This window comes from Apodemus sylvaticus, chromosome 10 (genome assembly GCF_947179515.1).
Source record: "Apodemus sylvaticus chromosome 10, mApoSyl1.1, whole genome shotgun sequence".
Lineage (NCBI taxonomy): Eukaryota > Metazoa > Chordata > Mammalia > Rodentia > Muridae > Apodemus > Apodemus sylvaticus.
In genome coordinates this window covers 98,968,657-98,988,953 of record NC_067481.1, presented here as the reverse complement: position 1 = coordinate 98,988,953, position 20,297 = coordinate 98,968,657, and the positions used below count along the sequence as shown (strand labels likewise).

General features: G+C 44.8%; 1 protein-coding gene across 2 annotated transcripts in view; it reads left to right on the top strand.

Annotated features, from left to right (window-relative positions):
• The first annotated feature begins 3,587 nt into the window (after positions 1-3,587).
• Positions 3,588-20,297, top strand: part of Crebbp (CREB binding protein) — a 128,915-nt gene continuing 112,205 nt past the window's right edge. For both annotated transcript variants that reach the window (XM_052197509.1, XM_052197508.1), the window contains exon 1: positions 3,588-4,019. In XM_052197509.1, coding sequence (XP_052053469.1) covers positions 3,692-4,019 — 328 coding nt within the window. In that variant the 5' untranslated portion in view covers positions 3,588-3,691. The remainder of the gene's footprint in view (positions 4,020-20,297) is intronic.

Genomic DNA, 20,297 nt, shown 5'->3' with positions numbered 1-20,297 from the left:
TACCCCCTCAGGGGATTTTGTGCTATTGCTTTCTTTTCTTCTCTCTCTCTTCTTTCTTTCTTTGTTGTTCTTTTGAGGCAGGTTCTCTGTGTACTCTGGCTGTCCTGGAACTTGCTCCTTAAAGTGGAGTGGCTTTGAACTCACAGAGATCCTCCTGCCTCTGCCACCTCCCCCCCCCCCCATTGACTTCTTTCCTATTTCTTCAGTTGTCAACATAACATATCCTTCCTTTCAAGGACCCAGTACTGTTGACACTGGGCAGAGAGGTTTACACAGTTCATCAGTGGATAAAGGCAAATGAACTTTTTTTCAGGAAATTGTCCTTAATCTAGTCCACATTGTTACACTTCTGTGCCCCCAGTCTGAGCATTCTGTAATTATGGAGTCCTCTCTCATTTAATGGGGTCTCTGTCGACACAGATTGTGAGAAGAGGAGGCACCCCCTTCGTGGCTTGTCATTTTCTGGGCTGGGGAAGTCGGGGTGTGGTAGTGGCTTAATACATTTCAAGACGTTCTCAACTTGACAGTGATGCCCAGCTAATGAGAGGATGCCCAGTGATGAGAGGAGACTCATTTTGAGGGAGAAATAGAAAAAAAATTTGTATCAGCAAGAACCAGAGGAAATGACCAAAACCATACAGGTGAGACTAAGTAGAAAATTTCTGTTTCTGTGGAGCAGGTGTTTCAGGATTGGGCACGCAGGACGAAGAAGAGCTAAAGGTTTGGTGTCTAAGAATTGTGACCTAGGTCCAGGCCTGCCACACTTACTCCAAATTGTAGGGACTAGGTTTCTCAGCTCTCTTTGTAAACTGTTGTGTGACCCAGTACCTACACACAAGCAGGGGAATGACTCAAGGTCAGGGACATACTAGTAGACAAAGCATTTACCACCAGCTTCCTGTGGGGGAAGGCCCTGGATTTTCTAGGTGACTAGATACCATGTTCATTCAAAGGAGGATTAGCCCATCAGGATAGCCCACTCTTCTTAACATCCAGAGGCCTCAGGATAGGGCATCTGAGACTGCATCCACCATTCAGTCATAAAATTAACAAACTCACTTTTGGGTTGAAACCATAGCCCCTACCCTCAGTGAATGTAATGGCCCAAGGTGAGAGCAACACCCAGGGCACCTCAGGCGCAGGGATGCTGGTCTTCTGTCTCTCTGTGGCCACAGACTTTCCTCACCTCCTGTGAAAATGGACAGCTGAATATTCTGGTTATGAGTTTCCATGCTTGTTACTTCTCAACCAGAGCACACAGGGACTTCTTTATGGTTTTGCCCAGGGAATTAATACAGTGGCAATACTCTGAAGAGTCTTAAGAAAAATATTTGATAAATAAATAAAACATAAATGAACTGAACGATGTATTAATATTGCGCCCTTGAATTTTGCCCAGAAGTGATCTTCGGGGCCCTAAAGTGCTAGAGGGACTTCCTGGAGCAACTGAGATTTGGAGAGTGAATTATTGTGCTAGTGACAGGTGTTTTCAGGACTGTGATAGCATTGACATAAGTATAAAATATTTCAGATGGTGAGAGCAACCTGGTGAATGTAGGATGCTGATGGGGGACAGAGTGATGGACAGAAGGGAGATGAAACAGGTGTGGGTTGCACAAGTTTTGAACAGTGTATCAATGTGCATCACTCAGTCCTGGCCCAACCATTGCTATATACGTGTATCTGTCTATTTTATATATGTTCTTAGTGTTTTTCTTTTTCTTTGTATAGGAGCCATTTGTTGAAAGTAAGCCTGGGCCTCTTCCCCTCACCCTATACTAGTGATAGAGAAGTGGCGCCTGCAGGTTGCAGAAGGTCCTCCGGTCTGTGTGCAGATGGGGAAACTGAGGCAGTAAGGGGGGAAAGCAACTTTTTCCAAGATCATCGAGGGAGTTTTTTTCCCCCAGAAAGGTAATTTTGTGACTATGTGCTGAACAACATGAAACACAAGAAAAGTTTATGTAATAAGTTGCCTCAGTCAAAGGATGGCACCATGATGGACAACACACCAGGTAGCTGAGGTGTAAGGAGTAGGAGGAGCTCATTCTTTAGGTAAAGAATGTGGGGGAGACTGGCTGCATCACTGGCTGGGCGGATGGGGAGGGAGGGGTCTGTCTGACTCACAGGTTTCTTGCTTAGGAAACAGGAGTGTTGCTGATACCTGGAAGATAAGGACTTCCGAGTCAAGCTGGCAGGTTTTGAGAGCTTATGTTAAGAGATGGGAAAACTTTAGTTTTTGAGGAGGCGTATGGCACACCCAAGTGAGAGGGTCTTCCTTCGATCCTACATTTTTCTGGGTACCTGCCAGCGCCAGGGTGGTTGTCCGAAGTGAGGAGCACCCCTAGGAGATCAAAGCCCTTGGTCTTGGTACCTGGCCCTTCTCAGATCCAGGAGGTAGAACTGACAGCCTCTCCCTTCAGGTGACAGGACGGACCTGGCCCCATCGTTTTGGGCTTGGGAGTGGGCGCTCAAGAGTCTTGCGGTGCCCGTGCTAAACTTGGGGAGAACAAGGGATGGACTCTCGGCCTGTCATTTTCTCCCTCGGTGATCTAGGAAAAACTTGCTTTGCCCCTTCCTGCCTCAGTTTCCCCATCTGCACACAGACCCGTGGACCTTCTGTAACCTGCAGGTGCCACTTCGCCATCACTACTAGCATAGGGCGAGGGGAAGAGGCACAGGCTGCGCTGGCGTCTTCCTAGTCCGATGTTACCCTGGAGGCTCGCAAGCAAGGAGGCTAGGAGCCAGCTGCGAAGAGGCAGCGCTGCCGGGGCGGGACCGGACGACGGGCTGGGCCCCGGATCGGCGCCGACTCCGCGCCTAGGGGGCCTAGGCTCTAGCCCAGGGCGCCCTCGCCGCGCGTGCCGCGTCTCTGGCAGCGTCAGAACAAAAGTGGCCGTCTGCTCTGCGCCCTTCACGTCCCGCAGGCCGAGCCCAGCGCCGCAGCCCGTCGCCTCACGCAGCGCTGCCGCGCCTTCGACCCTTCCACCCGAGCGCGCTCGGCTCTTTCCGCCGCGGCCGGCGCAGGTGGAGGGGGCGGGGCGGGGGCCGTGCGTGGTGACGCCGCGGGGGGTGACGTACAGGCGTGCCCCGCCCCCTCCCCCTCCCCGTTCAGGCTCTGGAAAGAGAAGAAAAAAAACTTTCTTTTTTTTTTAATTGAGGAATCAACAGCCGCCATCTTGTCGCGGATCCGACCGGGGCTTCGAGCGCGATCTACTCGGCCCCGCCGGTCCCGGGCCCCACAACCGCCCGCGCACCCCGCTCCGCCTGGCCGGCCCGCTCCGCCCGGCCCTCGGCGCCCGCCCCGGCGGCCCCGCTCGCCTCTCGTCTCGGCCTCCCGGAGCCCGGCGGCGGCCGCGGCGGCGGCGGCGGCGGCCGCGGCGGCGGCACGGGGTGGGGGGGGCCGCGGCGCGGCGGCGGCCCCCGCTCGGCGCATTGTTTTTCCTCACGGCGGCGGCGGGCCGCGGGCGGGCGGCGGAGCCCAAAGCCCCCCGGTCGTCCGGCCGCGGGCAAATTCATTAAGTGGGGCGCGCGCGGGGGGGGCGGCGAGGCGGCGGCGGCGGTACCACCATGTTCCCGGGCGCCGCCTGAGCCGCGGGGCCGGGCGCCGTCGCTGCCAGCCGGGCCCGCGGAGGCGGCCGGGCCGCTTGGGTGCCCGGGCCGCGGAGTGTCGCGCTCGGGAGGCGGGCAGGGGATGAGGGGGGCCGCGGCCGGCGGCGGCGGCGGCCGGGGGGCGGGCGGTGAGCGCTGCGGGGCGCTGTTGCTGAGGCTGAGATTTGGCCGCCGCCTCCCCCACCCGGCCTGCGCCCTCCGCGGCCCGGCCCGCGCTCCTGCGCTCGCTCCTCGCTGGCTCGCCTGCTCGCAGCCGCCGGCCCGACCCCCGTCCGGGCCGCGTCGAGCCGCCCGCGCTCAGGGCTGTTTCCGCGAGCAGGTGAAGATGGCCGAGAACTTGCTGGACGGACCGCCCAACCCCAAACGAGCCAAACTCAGCTCGCCCGGCTTCTCCGCGAATGACAGCACAGGTGAGGCTGGGGCTAGGCTCGCTGTCAGAGTCCGCGGCCGGGAGGGAGCTGAGGGTCGCAGTGGCGGGAGACTCTGTCCCGGGCCTTGGGATGCGCTTCCCTGCTGGGGAGGAAAAGTGAAGCGGGGGGCGCGGCCGAGTGTCGGCACGCGTGGCCAGCCGGGATGACAGCGGAGGGGACCTTGGAGGGTTGGAGTGAGAGAATGCGACCAGAGGTAATGAGAGCTTTCAGGATCAGACCCCCACTCTAGGCGGTGCAGTCGCGGACACAGCTGCTGCCTTCTTACGAGTTGCGACTGAGAAGTTTCTTGGAATGTGTTGCTTGGGAAGACGCTTAGTAGTTATTTAGAAACTCTTGATTTTTTTTTTTTTTTGATCACCTAGTTTTTTTTTTTTCTCAAAACCCCAAACCTCATGTGCGAGTTGTCATCAAAGTTGCTGTGGTGTCTTTCATTTACATACGTAACCTTAAAAAGAAGCTAGCAGGCTTTTAAAAGTCCATTTGGGCTCCAGTCTGCCTTTGAGGTTGGAATGGTTTTACACTGGAGATGAAAAATTTAAAAATTAAGGACTTAAAATGTTTCAGGGGGAAAAAAGCAAGATACTCTGAAATCTTTTCCCCGACTCACAAAATAGCTTCCATTGCAAACTTTCTTAGGTGATCGGGTCCTTAAGAGTTTTCTGTTCATTCAGTAATTCAGAGTACTTCTGGATACCTTGCCAATTCGTATGTCCTCTTTTAAGCTCTCCTTCGAAATAAAAACTTGTGTGCTGCTGCGAACAATGCCGGCTCAGCGCAGCTAGCACTTCTCCAGAACGAACTTGTAGCGGCATCTGAAAATCAGTTTCTGATGAATGGGTTCAAATCAAATTACATTGCTGCCTGCAGATTGGCGCTAGACACAGATGTTCAAGTTGTGGAATTCTTTACATGACTTTATACAAGCATATTAAAAATATTTCTACTGTTGAAACAAAACTTAGATTTCATGGCTTCAGTTTGAATACTGTTCCTGGAATTCAGTCATGGAAGGAGACGGGTAACATTAGTTAATGTAGAAATGAGAGGGGAGTGTTCTCCCTCCTCCATCATTTTTCAGAAGATCTTTGTTGACTTAAAATTTGTTGAGCAGTAGGAAGGAGTAAATAAATGATTCACAGGTAGGTAGGGAAAAGTCACCTCTCTTTTTAAATGACAAGTTGAGTTTGATGTTTATTTTCATAAAAATCTTAACTTATTGATGAAAAATGTTGAATCAGTGGTTTAAGTACACTTGTGCAGACTGGAGTTCCCTTGCTGTAGTAGTCTTGGTGTGCTTGAGCCAGAAGACTGTAACCATGTGCAATGTAGATCGAACCAGGCAAGTTCCATCCTGAGCTTCACCCTCTGACGCTTCAGCTTCGCAGTTACTGAGTGGGCTTGGTGCAGACTTTTTTCTTAAAAGTGGGGCGAATTAGTAAGACCACAAAAGACCTGTACTATACCATACCCATCCAGAGGCTTATAAGATGGAACCCAAAAGATGCTGCCACCACTGCCTCTTCCTCCTCCTCCCTTCCCCTTCCCTTCCCCTCCCCTTCCTCCTCCTCCTCTTTTTTGGTGTAGCTTCTCTTACTGGATTGTCAGAGCTTATCTATCAGAAAGGATCTTCTGCACTTGAGCACTTTGTCCCTTTCCCTTTCCACTTTTTACCCAGGAGAAGCAGAAGAGTACTTTCACATTTATAAATATATGAAACAAAGAGTAGTAGTTTCTAATGATTCTGATTTAAATGATCAAAGAATAAGATGGCATTCGGGTTTGAGTATTTAGTAACATGAAATGCACCGTCACATTGTCTTGAAAGGGTGTAAGGGTGCTCTCTGAGGATGATGGAGCCATTGTTGAATACATTAAACAAGGTGAAACCTTGTTAAGAATAACTGTTAATCTGCCATCCACTAGCAAGATAGATCTTAAAGATGTAAATGAACAAATAAACACTGAGGCATTTATGTTAAAAGTATTTAAAGCTGTGAAGGCTGGGATGAAGACAGAAGGATGATATTGTTGAGAAAAAATTGATCTTTGTTTTCTTGAGGGGTCATATCTCAGGCCTCCAAGAGGAAATTGGGCTGGGTTAGGCAGGGTGTGTGTTCTAAGCACAAGATGAAGTTTGAGGGAGGGGATACAAGGAGAGTGAGCAGAGAACCGTAGACACTGAGAAACAGCTGCTACTTGAACTAGTGATACTGGCCACATCTTTGGAGACCATGTTGTGAATCCATCAAGTGCATTTTAGTTGTGTTTCTAGGGATGGTAGTGGGTGGAGAAGAGGGGAGCCTACCAGGCCTACAGAGTACTTGAAGTTCGCCAAGAGGAGTGTCCGTGTATGCATAAAGCACTCCACTAGGGGCCAGGCAGCATCTGGGTGATGATCGCCTTTGTTACTTACGATGGGATTGGTGCACTTAGAGGAAGAGGGAAGGAGGGAGAGACTGCTTCCCTACCAGGCAGGGCTGGAGGGGCAGAGTTGGATGGTATCACATGGTGGTGGAAGGCTACTTTCTTGTTCTGTGTTGAAGTGTCAAGCACTTTGGAAGAAGCGTGGAACTTTGTGTTGTAAGTATGTAGTTGGTCATGTATTTTGGAAACTTTCTCTTAATATGTCCAAATTAAAATAGCTTACTCTAGAATCTTTTAACACTATGGATTCATGATTGAACAGTATAGAATAAATAAATATTCAGGCAAATAGGCCTTTTTAACATACATAATTGGTGTTTATATATTTATGAAGGTGGGTTTTTAATTTTTTATATTTTTTGTTTGGTTTGTCTTTTTTGTTTTTTGAGGCTGATTACTTCAGACTGGCTTAGAACTCTGGATCCTCCTGCCTCAGCCTTTTAATTTTAAGTACTAGTATTATAGGCATATATTATAAGCAGTAACTTGGGAAAATTTACAGTAAACTTTGTGTATAACAAGCCATTTAGAAAGTGTTAGGGCCAGCAAGATGGGTCAAGAAAAGTACTTGTCATGCAAGCCTAGTGATCTGAATTCTGTTCCCAGAACCTATACAAGGTGGGAAGAGAGAACTGACTCCACAAAGTGTCCTCTCACCTTTAGGAGTGACACTGCATGAACCCCTCTCCCGCAAGCACTTGCTCTCTCACTCACACATATCACACATAATACAATTTTATAGAAAGTTTTAAATTTTTTTTTAAATCAAACACAGGTATATTTTAGCCTATGCTGTGGCCCCAAACTGTTGTGGTTGTATTTTATAATGCCTGTACTTTTTATTTTAAAAAACAAATAACATTTTCTCTTTTTTATTTTCTTGAAACAAGGTGATGATGTATCCAAGACTGACATCATGTTGGCTCTATATACTAGGCTGACCTCAAATTTGTGATTCTCCTGCCTCAGCCTCCTGAGTATTGCTGGCATTATAGGCATACTCTGTGATCACTAGCAAAAGTTTACTTTTCTTTTTTTTTTTCTTTTTAAAAAATTATTTTTATTTATTTTATAAGTGCTCTGTTTGCATGTGCACCAGTGTACCAGAGAGGACATTATATAGCCTATTATAGATGGTTGTGAGCCACCATGTGTTTGCTGGGAACTGGACTCAGAACCTTTGGAAAAACAGTCAGTAGCTTTTCTGAGCTATCTCTCCAGCCTGAGAGTTCACTTTTCAAGAGGCACAGTCTCACTGTGTTGTCCGAGCCAGACCTCAACTCCTGGACTCTAGTGAGCCTCTTGCTTCAGCCTTCTGAGGAGCTATAGTTTTCTTTAAAATGCAGTAGAGAAGTGTATTTAAAGAGAGCTTGTGGTAAATATGACTAACTACTAACATCTTTTTACTGGTAAATGGTAATCTTCATTGTGTGCAATCCTTTATGTATCATACAATGCTTTTCTCTAAAGCCATCTCAGCAGCAAATGAAGAGAAGCTACATTTACTGCTGTTTTCTAGATTGAGGACCCATGACTTGAGGATGGGCTCCAGAGCTACAGACAGAACCAAATCTAGATGGTTCAAAGTCCTAGATTCAGGGGAGATGGCTCAGCATGTAAAGAGAGGCACTTGCCACCAAGCCTGAAAACTTGAGTTTGATCCCAGTCTTGCACATGGTGGAGGGAGAGAACTGACTCCTGAAAGCTGTCCTCTGACCTTCAGACTTGGATCATGACATAGTCATGTCTTTGTATGCATGTACACACACACAAAAATGGATGTAATAATGTATTTAAAAATGAACATCTTAAGAATTTATTATATATTTATACTTCTAAAGAGTTTACATGACTTCGAGGCTGGAGAGAAGGTTCAGTGGTTCAGAGCACTCTTCCATAGGAGCCTGGTTCAATTCCAAGCATCCACCTGGCAGCTAGCAAATGCTTGTAATTCTAGTTCCAGGGATCTGGACTCTGTAGATACTGCATGCACATGCTACACAGATACACATGCAGGCAAAACACCCATACACACAAAGTTTTCCTGACCCATGGACAGTGATGTTTGCCACGTTTCAGTAGCATTCACTTGAACTGGTGAATTAAAGACTGTAGGCCTATGGCATACACCTGTAATTCCAGTACTCCAGAGTCTAAGATAGGAAAGGGCTAGCCTAGGCAACATTATAAGTTCTGGACAACCTTGTATTTCAAAGCAAGTCTTAGTCTCTCTGTTTATTTCTGTCTGTCTGCTTTCCCTCCCTTCCCTCCTTCATATATCCCCCCCTCCCCCCAGCTTATACACAACAAACACATGCAGTCCTTTCCAGGAAATCTACAATGTATGGTCCTTATTTTACTTTATTATTGTCTTGACTAAATAGGTAAAAGTTTTTATCAGGTAGGACTGTTCATGACTGTATCTTTCCATGAAAGTACGAACCTTTTGGGGTCAGGAATGGGCTGCACTGGTAACTCTTGAGAAAATGTGTGTAATTGTGAAGCATACCAGTGTTTGCACACTGTTAAAGCAAAGGTGGGCTCTGTAATCACTGTTGTTTTTCGTTGTCTTGAGACAGGATTTCATGTAGTTTAGACTGGCCATGAATTCCTGATGTTTTTGCTGCCACCTCCTGAGTTGCTGGGATTATAGATATGCTCTAATGTACTACACTTGATTTGGTAACTCTTAAACATCACTGAAAGTGGCTTATGAAAGGACCTGAGGCTTTATTTCTGTAGTTGGGAATTGATGCTTCGGTTGTAAGCCAGTAGTTTATACCTTTAGCTTCTGCCATTGTGGTTAGCTGTCAGAGCACTCCATTGTGTGGGACTTTGCAGATACTGGCTTTTAGTATGTTTATTTCATGTTTGAAAACAAAATAGTTTAAAATGAGGTAGCTAATATGCCTTTTTTTGTTAAGATGAAGTATTACAGGTTCGTAAAGTTTGTTACCTTAGTTCTTGGGGTCCATTAGTGAGGGTGTTACCTCTTTATCTTACTCAGATCAGCACTTGGTCTGTATTTCAGGAAATTAAAGGGCACAAAAGGGTTTTTCAGAAGAGGTTAAAAGAAAGGCTGGGACTGAAGAGATTGCTCAGTGGCCAGCCTGGTCTAGTCTATAGAGTGAGTTCCAGGACAGCCAGGGCTACATAGAGAAACTCTGTCTTGAAAAACCAAATAACTAAACAAATAATAATTTAAGGGGTTTGTTCCCCATTGAGGTTAGTTCTAGCCAGGGAATTTTGGTGTTAGTCTCTCAGCGCTTGTGCTGGTGGGCACTCTGAACCTTCAATGATCATGACTGAACTTCCCAACATTCCTACAGCTCATGAGCACCAGGAATGCACTCTGACCCCTTAACGTAGTGCATGGGTCAGTAAAGTAAACGAATTCTGTAAAAGACCAGAGAGGACATATTTCTGGCTCTGTGGGGCATCTGGTCTCTTGCTCTAACCACTGTACTTTGTCAATTTGGCAAGAACTCAGCCTTGGATAGTATATAGGCACTGCTGTCTCCTTTTAAACTTTACTGTAAAGATTGGCACCTGGAGAATTTTCCCTTGAGCTCCAGCTTGATGGTGTGACTGGCTGGCGTGGGACTCGTGGTCTAAGCACCCATTTGGGAGTCTGGGCTTGCTGCGCCTGTTCCCAGTTGGGCATATCAGTAGCACAGGTTTTCTGAGACTTTTGCACCTGGCCTGGACAGTGACTAGTAGGTAGGATAGGGTGCCACTTCACATTTAGGGCATTCTCTTGAGTTGTTGTTGTTCTGAATAGCTTTATATATGGTGTTTGAAATCAGGTACATTGAACAAGCCCAGGAACTGCATGTGGCTTTGAGCTTTTTCTGGCCATTTTGGTTCTTATCATAGCTCAGAGCATTTTTTTCCCTGCTACTGTGTCACCTCAAGTCCTGCATCCTCCCTTTTCTGAGACTAGATGGTGAGTGGCTCTGTTAGAGCTGGTGCAGACATGCCACAGTTACCCCACTGGCACCGAGCACAACACAAGGAGGCTTACTTACACAGTAGGTCCTTAGGAGATGGTTGAGGTAAATGCTCCTAGTTTTCCCCTGAGACTCTGCTTTTACACTGAGACTTTGTCACCGCTCTTTGAGCTCTTGCTCTCACTTGCACTCATTCTCTCTCTCTCTCTCTCTCTCTCTCTCTCTCTCTCTCTCTCTCTCTCTCTCTCTCATATGTTTCTTTTTTTAATTTTGAAGTGTTGCATCTTCATGTTATCATTGATAACCTACCTGGTGAGTTCTGGCCAGGTCTCAACTCTAACCTCAATTTTCTCATTCGTAAAATGGGATGATGATTATATTATTATTACAGTATTGTCTGAGGTGATGTCAGGAAAAGAGCTGGCCTGGAGAAAATGCTCAATGAACAGGAGTTGGCCATGTGTTTACTAGGGTATGTGGATGTGCCTTCTCTGGGGATTTCTTGGGGATGATAATCTTATCAGAATGTTAATGACTGGAAGCTGTCATAGCTTTGCATGTTAGCACACATTCCCATGTATGGTCCTGGCTGTTGTATATCCCCACTGGATAGATAACCAGAATTCTGTAATAGTACTCATGATTCCTGTTTCCATTTTCACTTTTTAAATGTAAGATTTATTTATTTTTTATGTATATCAAAAACACATACATGTGTTTTACCTGCATGTATGCTTGTGCACCATGTTTGCCTATTGAAGAGGGCATCAAATCACCTGGAACTGGAGTTATAGATGGTTAGCTGCCCTGTGGGTGCTGGGAATTTGATGCAAGTCCTTTGGAAAAACAGCTTACTAAGCCATCTCTCCAGCTCTTTCACTTTATTTGTTTTTTAAACTAGAAACATGATAGGTTTGAAAATTTAAAATCTTAAAAACTTCAGTGTCTGGTAAACCCTGATCCTCCCCCCAACCACCCCCACCCCCCAGACAGGGTTTCTCTGTGTAGCCCTGGCTGTCCTGGAACTCACTCTGTAGACCAGGCTGGCCTCAAACTCAAATATGTCTGCCTCTGCCTCCCAAGTGCTAGGATTAAAAGCATGCACCACCACTGCTGGGCTAACCCTGATAATTTTGAAACATAATTCATGGACTTCATAAGTATTGGATATGTGATTCTATTCTGTTCCTTACTACTCTATGTCTTAAAATTCAGTCTGAGATACCTGTTAGGCATTAACACTGTACAGAAGATTTTGGTTGATGCCTTTCAGTGGCTTAGAACTGTGTTCACTCAAACTTGGAAGCAAAACTAAGAAAATGCAAAATGCAGTTTAAGTGTGAAAATGTCGAGAGAGCAATCCAGAAGGGATGCATTTATTCCTTAGTGTTCTGAGTGTCTCACTCTGTAGAATCCCAGGAAACTGAGGTGAGGTCAATGGTTTGGTTGTCTTCCCAACTTGTGCTTGGCCTTTCCTGCTGTACTATAGTGCTAATCAGTCAGTTGGGGAAGCCAACTGTTTTCCCAGTCTTCAGGGCTGAAAATGGGACCCTAGCCATGACTGTCTTTTCGTCTTAGATGCCACATACACATAGATAGCTCTTGTATAACTCTTCTTCTGGTTCTCAGATGTCTCTTAGAAACTTTCATACTCCTGGCCATGCCCTCTATCCTCTGATGTAATCCTATGTTGCCCTTTATCCATTCCTGTTGTTTTTTGTTTTTGAGACAGTTTCTATGTAGCCCTGGCTATCCTACAATTTACTATGTAGACCAGAGCAGCCTTGAACTTACAGAGATCCACCTGCCTCCGCCTCCTGAGTGCTGGGATTAAAGTTGTGTGCTACTACAGCTGGCTCCCCTTCACTCATTCTTTTTTTCTTCTTATATTGAAAATAAAACTTTTTCCCTCATATATCCTGATTATGGTTTTTCTTCTATCCACTCCTTCCAGGTCCTCTCATCTCCCTTGTCATCTGAATCTATCCCTATTTTGTCCCATTAGAAAACATCAACCTTCTAAGGGGTGATAATAAAAAGAAATATAATAAGATTAAAGAAAAAGTAACACATCAGCGTTTGACAGAAGGAAACAAGCACAAACAAAAGCAAGAGGGATAAATACAGATGTAGGCCCTCTTGTTCACACTCAGGAATCCTAGCAAAGCACTAACTGGAAGTCAGTCTGTATCAGAGGGCAGGTGTGGGCATGCTGTCTCTGTCTCTCTCTGTGCGTTAGAGGCCTCGTTTCCTCATCCCTCCATCCACTTAGGCTTGTATGCTCTTTCTGGTTCCTCTTTCACGGGTTCTCTGAGACCTGAGGAAGAATTGAATGGAGGCATCCCATTTAAGGTTGAGTATTCCAAGGTCTCTCACTCTGACTGTGCGCCTCTGTACTGTCCCAATCTGCAGCAGGAGGAAGCGTCTCTGATGATGGCTGGTTTATGAGTACAGGAGAATGTCACTAGGAATCATTTTATTACTACATTCTTTTAGTAGAACAGTAGTATTTGGTCCCTCTAGTCTCAGGTTCTTGTTCATCCAAGTAGTGTCACAACCAGGGCTTGACATGGTTTTATGTCATGGAGTGGATCTTAAGTCAAACCCAATATTGGTTGGTTGCTCCCACAAGCTCTGTGCCACCATTGCACTAGAGTATCTTGCAGGCAGGACATCATTGTAGATCAAAGGGTTTGTGACTGAGTTTTGGTGTATTAAGTTTCTCCTTTTGTATTGTTAAGAGTACTTAAGATACTAGCATGGAGGGGTGAAGGCTCCTATAGGCCGCAGCTCGAGTACTTAATATTCAGTGAGTTGTGTAGCTGTTGTCTTCAGCAGTAGGGCCTTCCTGTTGCAGTACATCTCCAACCCTACAAGCCTGTGCAAAAACCCTACAACTCAGTTACAATATTTATAAACTGTAGGCCTAGATTGGGCAGATTGACCACTACACTACTCTGTTCCCAGCTAAGAGATCACTGCACTGCCTCTCGGGGCAGTATGGTTGGTTCTTCTCCTTCCTTCCACCTCCTTTTCCTCCATTATCTCCCTCCTCTATGATATTACTGTATCCCCCCTTTCCACCCACTTTCCTTTAGGCAAGGAAGGATAAAGAAGAGGAAGGAAAGGTAGAAATCCCTGAGTCTAAACTTTCTAGTGTTCTCCTTGTCCAAAGCTATAACATTTGTAAAGTGTCTCTTAAAATGACAGCATATCTATAATCCATAAAACATCCAGACCCATCCACCCCAGCCTAAGGGACTATGTCTGACAGCTCTCCATAACTTCTATCTGTTGAATAGGGGCAATGAGAAATTTTTTAAAGGGATGGGAAGGAAAGATTAGAAAATTTGGTTAGACTTAACAAAGCTAGCTTCAGCGTATGTTATCCAATCTCTGTAAGCTTAGAAGCTGCAGGGCTTGACTGAAATTCTGACTAGATCCATCTGGAAGGTTGAATGAGGCAAGATGACCTGGAATCTGTAGCAGTACCGGAGCCTTCGCTACACGGTGGCCAAGGATGTTTGGCAGGGGCTAGATGGGACTATTCACAAACTTTAGAGCAGGTCTGAGATAATAAATTGGTAAGGGCATGTTTTTCCAGGCGTGAGATAGTAACACCCAGCAGTTGTGCCAAGAAGGGAAATAGTAAAGGAATTAACTGAGTGTGCATGTCTTTTATCCTCGGGTCCAAGGATCTTGGGGTGGGGGTGGTAGCATGGTCAAGCTCCACCCCCAACAAAGGCGGATAAAGCAAAAGGAAAGCCTGGAGGATCCAGAGTGCTGTCTGGTCTGGGGGAAAGAAAGGTGGTGCAATTTAAAACTACACCAATACCTTCCTTGCCTTTTTAGTTTGTGGAAAGCAGCCTGTAGTCTTGGTAACAGCCTGGGTTTGGGGTTTCTCATGGGGCTCCTTTGGTCAGCAACTCAATTAGATATTGCCCATTCCTGGTACTGGAAGCTTCATTTGGTGACTCTCTCTCCCCTATTATTTCATTTAGATGGTGAGTGTGTGTGTGTGTGCACACACTGCCTTTCCATACTTCCTCTCAGATGGTCCTTACGGTTAGCTTTCTCTTGCCTTATTCTGCTCCTCATCCCTCTCTTCCCTCCCTTTCCAGCCCACCTCCGCATTCTTCCATAACCGTTTATTCTATTTCTCTTTCCCAGGGAAATCTATTCATCCCTCCAAGTCCCTTACTCTATACTTAACCTCTTTGGTTCTATGGATTGTAGTGTGGTCATTATTGATCACAGCTAATGTGGTCATTATTGACTTAATGGCTAATATCCACATATAAGCAAATATATACCATATTTGTCTTTCTGGGTCTGTGTTATCTCACTCAGGATGAATTTTTCCTAGTTGTATCCATTTACTTGCAGAGTTCGTGATTTTATTTTTAAATGGCAGAGTAGTATTCTGTTGTAAATGTGTCACTTTTGCTCTATCCAGTCATCTGTTGAGTGATATCTAGGTTGTTTCCAATTTCTAGCTGTTATGAATAAAGCAGTGATGAACCTGGTTGAGCAGGTGTCTTTGTAGGATGCCCAAGAGTGGCACAACTGGATCCTGACATAGATTGATTCCCATCTTCCTGAGGAACCACCTCACTGTTTTCCATGGCTGTGCAAGTTCATAGTTCCAACCAACAATGTATGAGTGTTCCCCTTACTCCACATCCTTGCCAGCATGAGCAGCTACTTGTGCTGTTGATCTTAACCATTCTGATAGGTGTAAAATGAAATGACTGTAAATGTTGAACATTTCTTTAAGTGCTTCTCAGCTATTGAAAATTGTGTTTAAATCTATAGCCCATTTTTAAATTGGATTGTTTTCTTGATACATAGTATTTTGAGTTTTTTATATATGTGATATTAGGCCTCTATTGAATGTGTAGTTGGTAGAAATCTTTCCCATTCTGTAGGCTGCCACTTTATCTGGATGATAGTGTCTTTTGCTATGAAGAAGCTTTTCAATTTCATGAGGTCCCATTAATTGTTGACTTTGGTGTCTATGCTAATGGTGTTCCATTCAGAAAGTCTTTCCTTTGCCTTTGAGTTCAAGGCTATTCCCCACACTTTCTCTTTATCAGGTTCATATGTTGTTTGGGACTCTCTTAATTTGCCAGTCTTTACCTGTGTTTTGATTTTATAATAGCAATGTATACACAAGGTATTTCAACTAATGTTTTGAATTCAAACAGCCTATAATACAGAGAATGGTCTGTTTAATGGGGCTGTACAGTTCTCTTGTAATATAATTTTTTTTTTAAATAGAAAAGCTTCCCTTCTTAGTTCCCCTAAATAGTTTTGCAGTTTTCACTATCATCTATACATGTTTACTGTTTGATTACTTGTCTGTGTGTGGGGTGGGTGAGTGGGTGTGGGTGCTTGTGTGCCATGACACTTGTGGAGGGCAGAGGATATGTAGGAGTTTTTTCTTCCTCTATTACATGGTCCCATGGAGTAAACTGGGGTTATCAGGTTTGGCTGCAGGGCCTTTACTTGCTGAGTCATTTGCCAGCTTCCCCTTGCTAACTTTACAGTTAGCATATCCGATGAAACAGAAAATTAGGATAACCTATGGAGAAGGCTGGGGTAGCATTTAAATAGACTTTAATAGATTTGCTATTTGATTATGAGTTGAATGATGACACTCAGGAGGTATAGAAATCTATCAATAAGTAGGGTTTGCATTGATAGTTATGGACTATGAAAGCTTGACCCAGTTCTTTTGGATTAAAATATTTGGAGTATTTGTCACCTGATTAAAAGTAGAACCTTCTAAGCATGACTCAGAGTTGAAGGAAATGTCAGAGCTTTTTATACTGAGAGCCAGCCATGTGTGCTTGGGAGGGAGCCCTGGCTTTGGCTCAGTGGACATGGAAGTTTTGCTCCCAACTCAGAAGCTCTGTGATTGGGGCCAGAGGCTTCATAAGTTAGTCTTGGGGACAAAGGGAGGAGGCAGAGATCGCTAAAAGGGAGCTTCTCCTCGCAGCATTCTACTTTTGAGTAGTTTGATTAGCTTTGTGTGTATTAGGCTGTTATGGAGCTTGGCATGTAGCCAGTTGAGGCAGCTATTATTGTTCAATTAATTGAGAACATAGTGGACATTACTTAGCCTTGGGGCCAGTGAGGATTGGGGTGGTTAATACAGGGACGAGGCCCTGACCCAGATCTAAACCCATACTACTTCTCACGAGGACAGTGTGGGAAGTTGCTGTCTTTCCCTGTTTCACTTTCCGTGTCATATGGAGTCTAGTGCAGTTTCAGCTCCAGTCTATAGAAAGAATGCATTGAGAGCTAAGATTCGGAAATCCTACTAAACAAGCAATTGTGTGCCTCACTTTACTCTGTTCCTTATTGGGAAATTGAACTCTAATTAAGTGGAACTGGTTTCTAGTTACAGTTTCAGAGCAAAGGTTTGATATGGGTTAGGACTTACAGAATAAAAAGAAATCTTAGTGCAGAGAAATTGTGAAAATTGTCTGTCTTTTATAGAAAGCAGTATTGGGAGAGAGTGAGTGACCTTGGGCTCCTTGTGGAACTTGTCAGGTGGACTTTTTGAGAGGAGTGCCAGTGAGACCTTATTCATCCCTTTTTGTTTCATCTGTGGATCTAGAGGGAGCATTTCTAGCTCTGTGGTATTGTGGGGTTTCCTCTTCCTGCAGACTCTGTGATAGGGAGTTTTTTCATTGGGAGTTATTATTTTTCCATTCTCTTTTATATTTGAGCTATGGAGATACATGGCTTTTTACTAGCAAAAATTGTTCCACAGTCGACCAAGAATTTTCCTTTTAGTTTGTGGGTGTCATTACAAATTTAGACTTGTAACCTAGTTAACAGTACTGGAAAAAAAAAAGCCAAAGGTATGTATAAACTGTAGGGTCCTATACACTAATGATCAGATGTTGTTTTTTAGAGTATGACCTTCCCACAGTTGACCTTTTCATAAAACCTCTTCAGGGACCATGCAGATGATAGGAAGAGAAGGCAGTGTTGTAGTTCTCGTGATGGCCTTCTTAGTGTTTCAAGTATGGGGGAAAAGGGTTGGATCAGATGGTATTGGTGATGTAGAGTCTAGGTCAGTGTTGTTCAGTAGGAATTAAAAGCCCACATGTACCATCAGGTACTTGAAATAAGACAAGACTGATATAAGAACTATTCAATTTTATTAAGTTATTTACTTTTATTCGTTTGAGATAGGGTTTTTAGTAGACCAGGCTTGCTTCAAATTCACTGAGTAGCTGAGGTTTGCCTTGAACTTCTGAATCTTTTGCCACCACCTTTTTTTGTTTTTGTTTTGTTTTTTGGGTTTTTTTTTTTTTTGATATTTTATTTATTTGCATTTCAAATGTTATCCCCTTTTCCGGTTTCCCCTCCTGAATCCCCCTATCCCATCCTCCTTCCCCCTCCCCCTGCTTCTATGAAGGTGCTCCCCCACTCCCTTCCCTCCTTCCCCCTTCCTGCCCTGGCATTCCCCTACACTGGGGCATCGAGCCTTCACAGGACCAGGGACCTCTCCTCCCATTGATGCCCAACAAGGCCATCCTCTGCTACATATATGGCTGGAGCCATGGGTCTCTATGTGTACTCTTTGATTGGTGGTTTAGTCCCTGGGAGCTCTGGGGGATCTGGTATTATTGGTCTTCCTATGGGGTTGCAAATCCCTTCAGCTCCTTCAGTCCTTTCTCTTATTCCTCCATTGGGAACCCTGTGCTCAGTCCAATGGTTGGCTTTGAGCATCTGCCTCTGTATTTGTCAGGCTCCGGCAGCCTCTCAGGAGACAGCCATATCAGGTTCCTCTCAGCAAGCCCTTCTTTTGCTACCACCTCTTAAATGCTACACTTTCATGTGTAGGTCAGTATGCCTGGCTAAATTTTAAAGTTTTGAAAAAAAAATTAAGTAGCTGGCCTTGTGTAACCAGTGGCCATTGTTTTCAACAGTGCAGCTCTAAGCTCATTTGCTTCTTGTATTTGTCTAGAGTTAACTTTAAGATATTTATGACTTCAAGAGAGAATACTTTTAAAAATGGAGGATACTTTTAGAAATACTGGTGAGTTAGGCTAATTTTTCAGTGTTATTTACTGGGGTAATGGTTATTATACTGTGGTGTGTGTGCCCTGGTTGATTGAGTGAAGTCAGGCCTAGACTCTGCCTTCACCATGTACTCACCGGGAAGGCAGATCTCGGCAGTCTGCTGTTACAGCACTCAGAGTGCACCAATGAGTCTGCAACCCAGGCGGGGCAAAACTCCTCCGAAGAGTCTCATGGGCTCAGAGACCTGAGGGTGAAGAGATGGCAGTTGGTTCTTTTCTGGACATGAGGAAGAGCATAAATGTCAAGACAATGAAAGTCTGGAGGTGTAAACTCTTGAACACTTTAATAATTTGCAAAATATCAGTTTTGTTCTTGTCTTGTTCACTGGGCCACCCTAATTTAGGAACCTTCAATAGCTTCTGAGACCATGGACATAGATGGTGCAGTTATGCTCCTGGAGTTGGTTTCAGCTCCACCATTTCATTCTTTTATCCAACAAATATTTTGGGGCTTAGTGTGTTTTTTTGTAAGGGATGGAGATGGACACTTGGCCAGGTCATGATGATAACCTTAGTGCAAAAGCTGAAGTTGTTGTGTGGTGGAACTGAATTCAGTGGTATGGCTAGCTGGTTTGTCAATCCCCAGCAGTGCTTTTGTCATCTCTCTACCTCCCCCAGAAGGCTTATTATTTATGTGTATGTATGCCTGTCTTGCCCCTCTAGATCACCAGGGCCCACATCACAGTACGACAGCCGTGAATAACCTAAGTGAATAACCCGAGAACACTAACATAAGCCATGCGTATAAAGAAAACTCATTTTAAAACTTTTTCTTTCTTGTTTTTTTGAGATAGTTTCCCTCTGTAGCCCTGGATGTCCTGAACTTATTCTGTAGACCAGGCTGGCCTAGAACTCAAATTTGTCTGCCTCTACTTATCAGGCAGGGATTAAAGGATTTTTCTCTCTCATTTAAAGCTGTTCTGTGCACCCCTAAGCATGTTTATATGTGGCTTCTTTATACACTGCCCTTGTCCATGCTGACCCATTGTCAGCACACTTTACTGAGGATCTTAGAGGAATTGGAGTAGGTCTTGTTCTTTTTTTTTTTTTAAGATATATTTTATCTTTAAAAAAATAGATGTTTGTAGAGAGTGTGTGCTTGTGAGTGCCAGTGCCTACAGAATCCAGAGTTAGGGATTTCCTTGGAGCTGTAGTTAGAGGCCACTGTCAGCTACCTAGAGTTCAGGGAAGCTCACTGGGTCCTCTGCAAGAACAGAATATCTTCTTAATTGCCTGAGCCATCTCTTCAACTCCCTTTTCCTTTAAAGGTTTATTTTACTATGTGTGTGTGTGTGTGTGTGTGTGTGTGTGTGTGAGAGAGAGAGAGAGAGAGAGAGAGAGAGAGAGAGTGTGTTTATGCGCGTTTGTGTATGGGTGCCTGAGGAGTCAGGAGAGTGTTCCCTAGAGCTCAAGTTCCAAGAGGTGAGCTGCCTAACTGGTGGTGCTGGAAACTGAACTTGGGTCCTCTGCAAGAGCTTCAGTACTGCTGAACCATCTCTTGAGCCCCCTCAATCTGTTCTTACTTTAACAGTGAAGTTTTGGTTCTATGCTTAAATAATGATATTTTTAGTGTTTGTACGGTAAATAAGAACTGAAGTTTTAAAAAAATTCCATTATCTCAAATATTAGTTTTGTTACTGGTATTAAAATTAAAATGCATGCCATGTACCCAGATCTTACTCACACTCAATATATTGCTTTGGGTTCCTAGAGAAGGTCTAAAAGCCTTTGGCTTTTGTTACCTACTTTATTAGGTGATAGGTTAGTTGTAGCTTAATAGC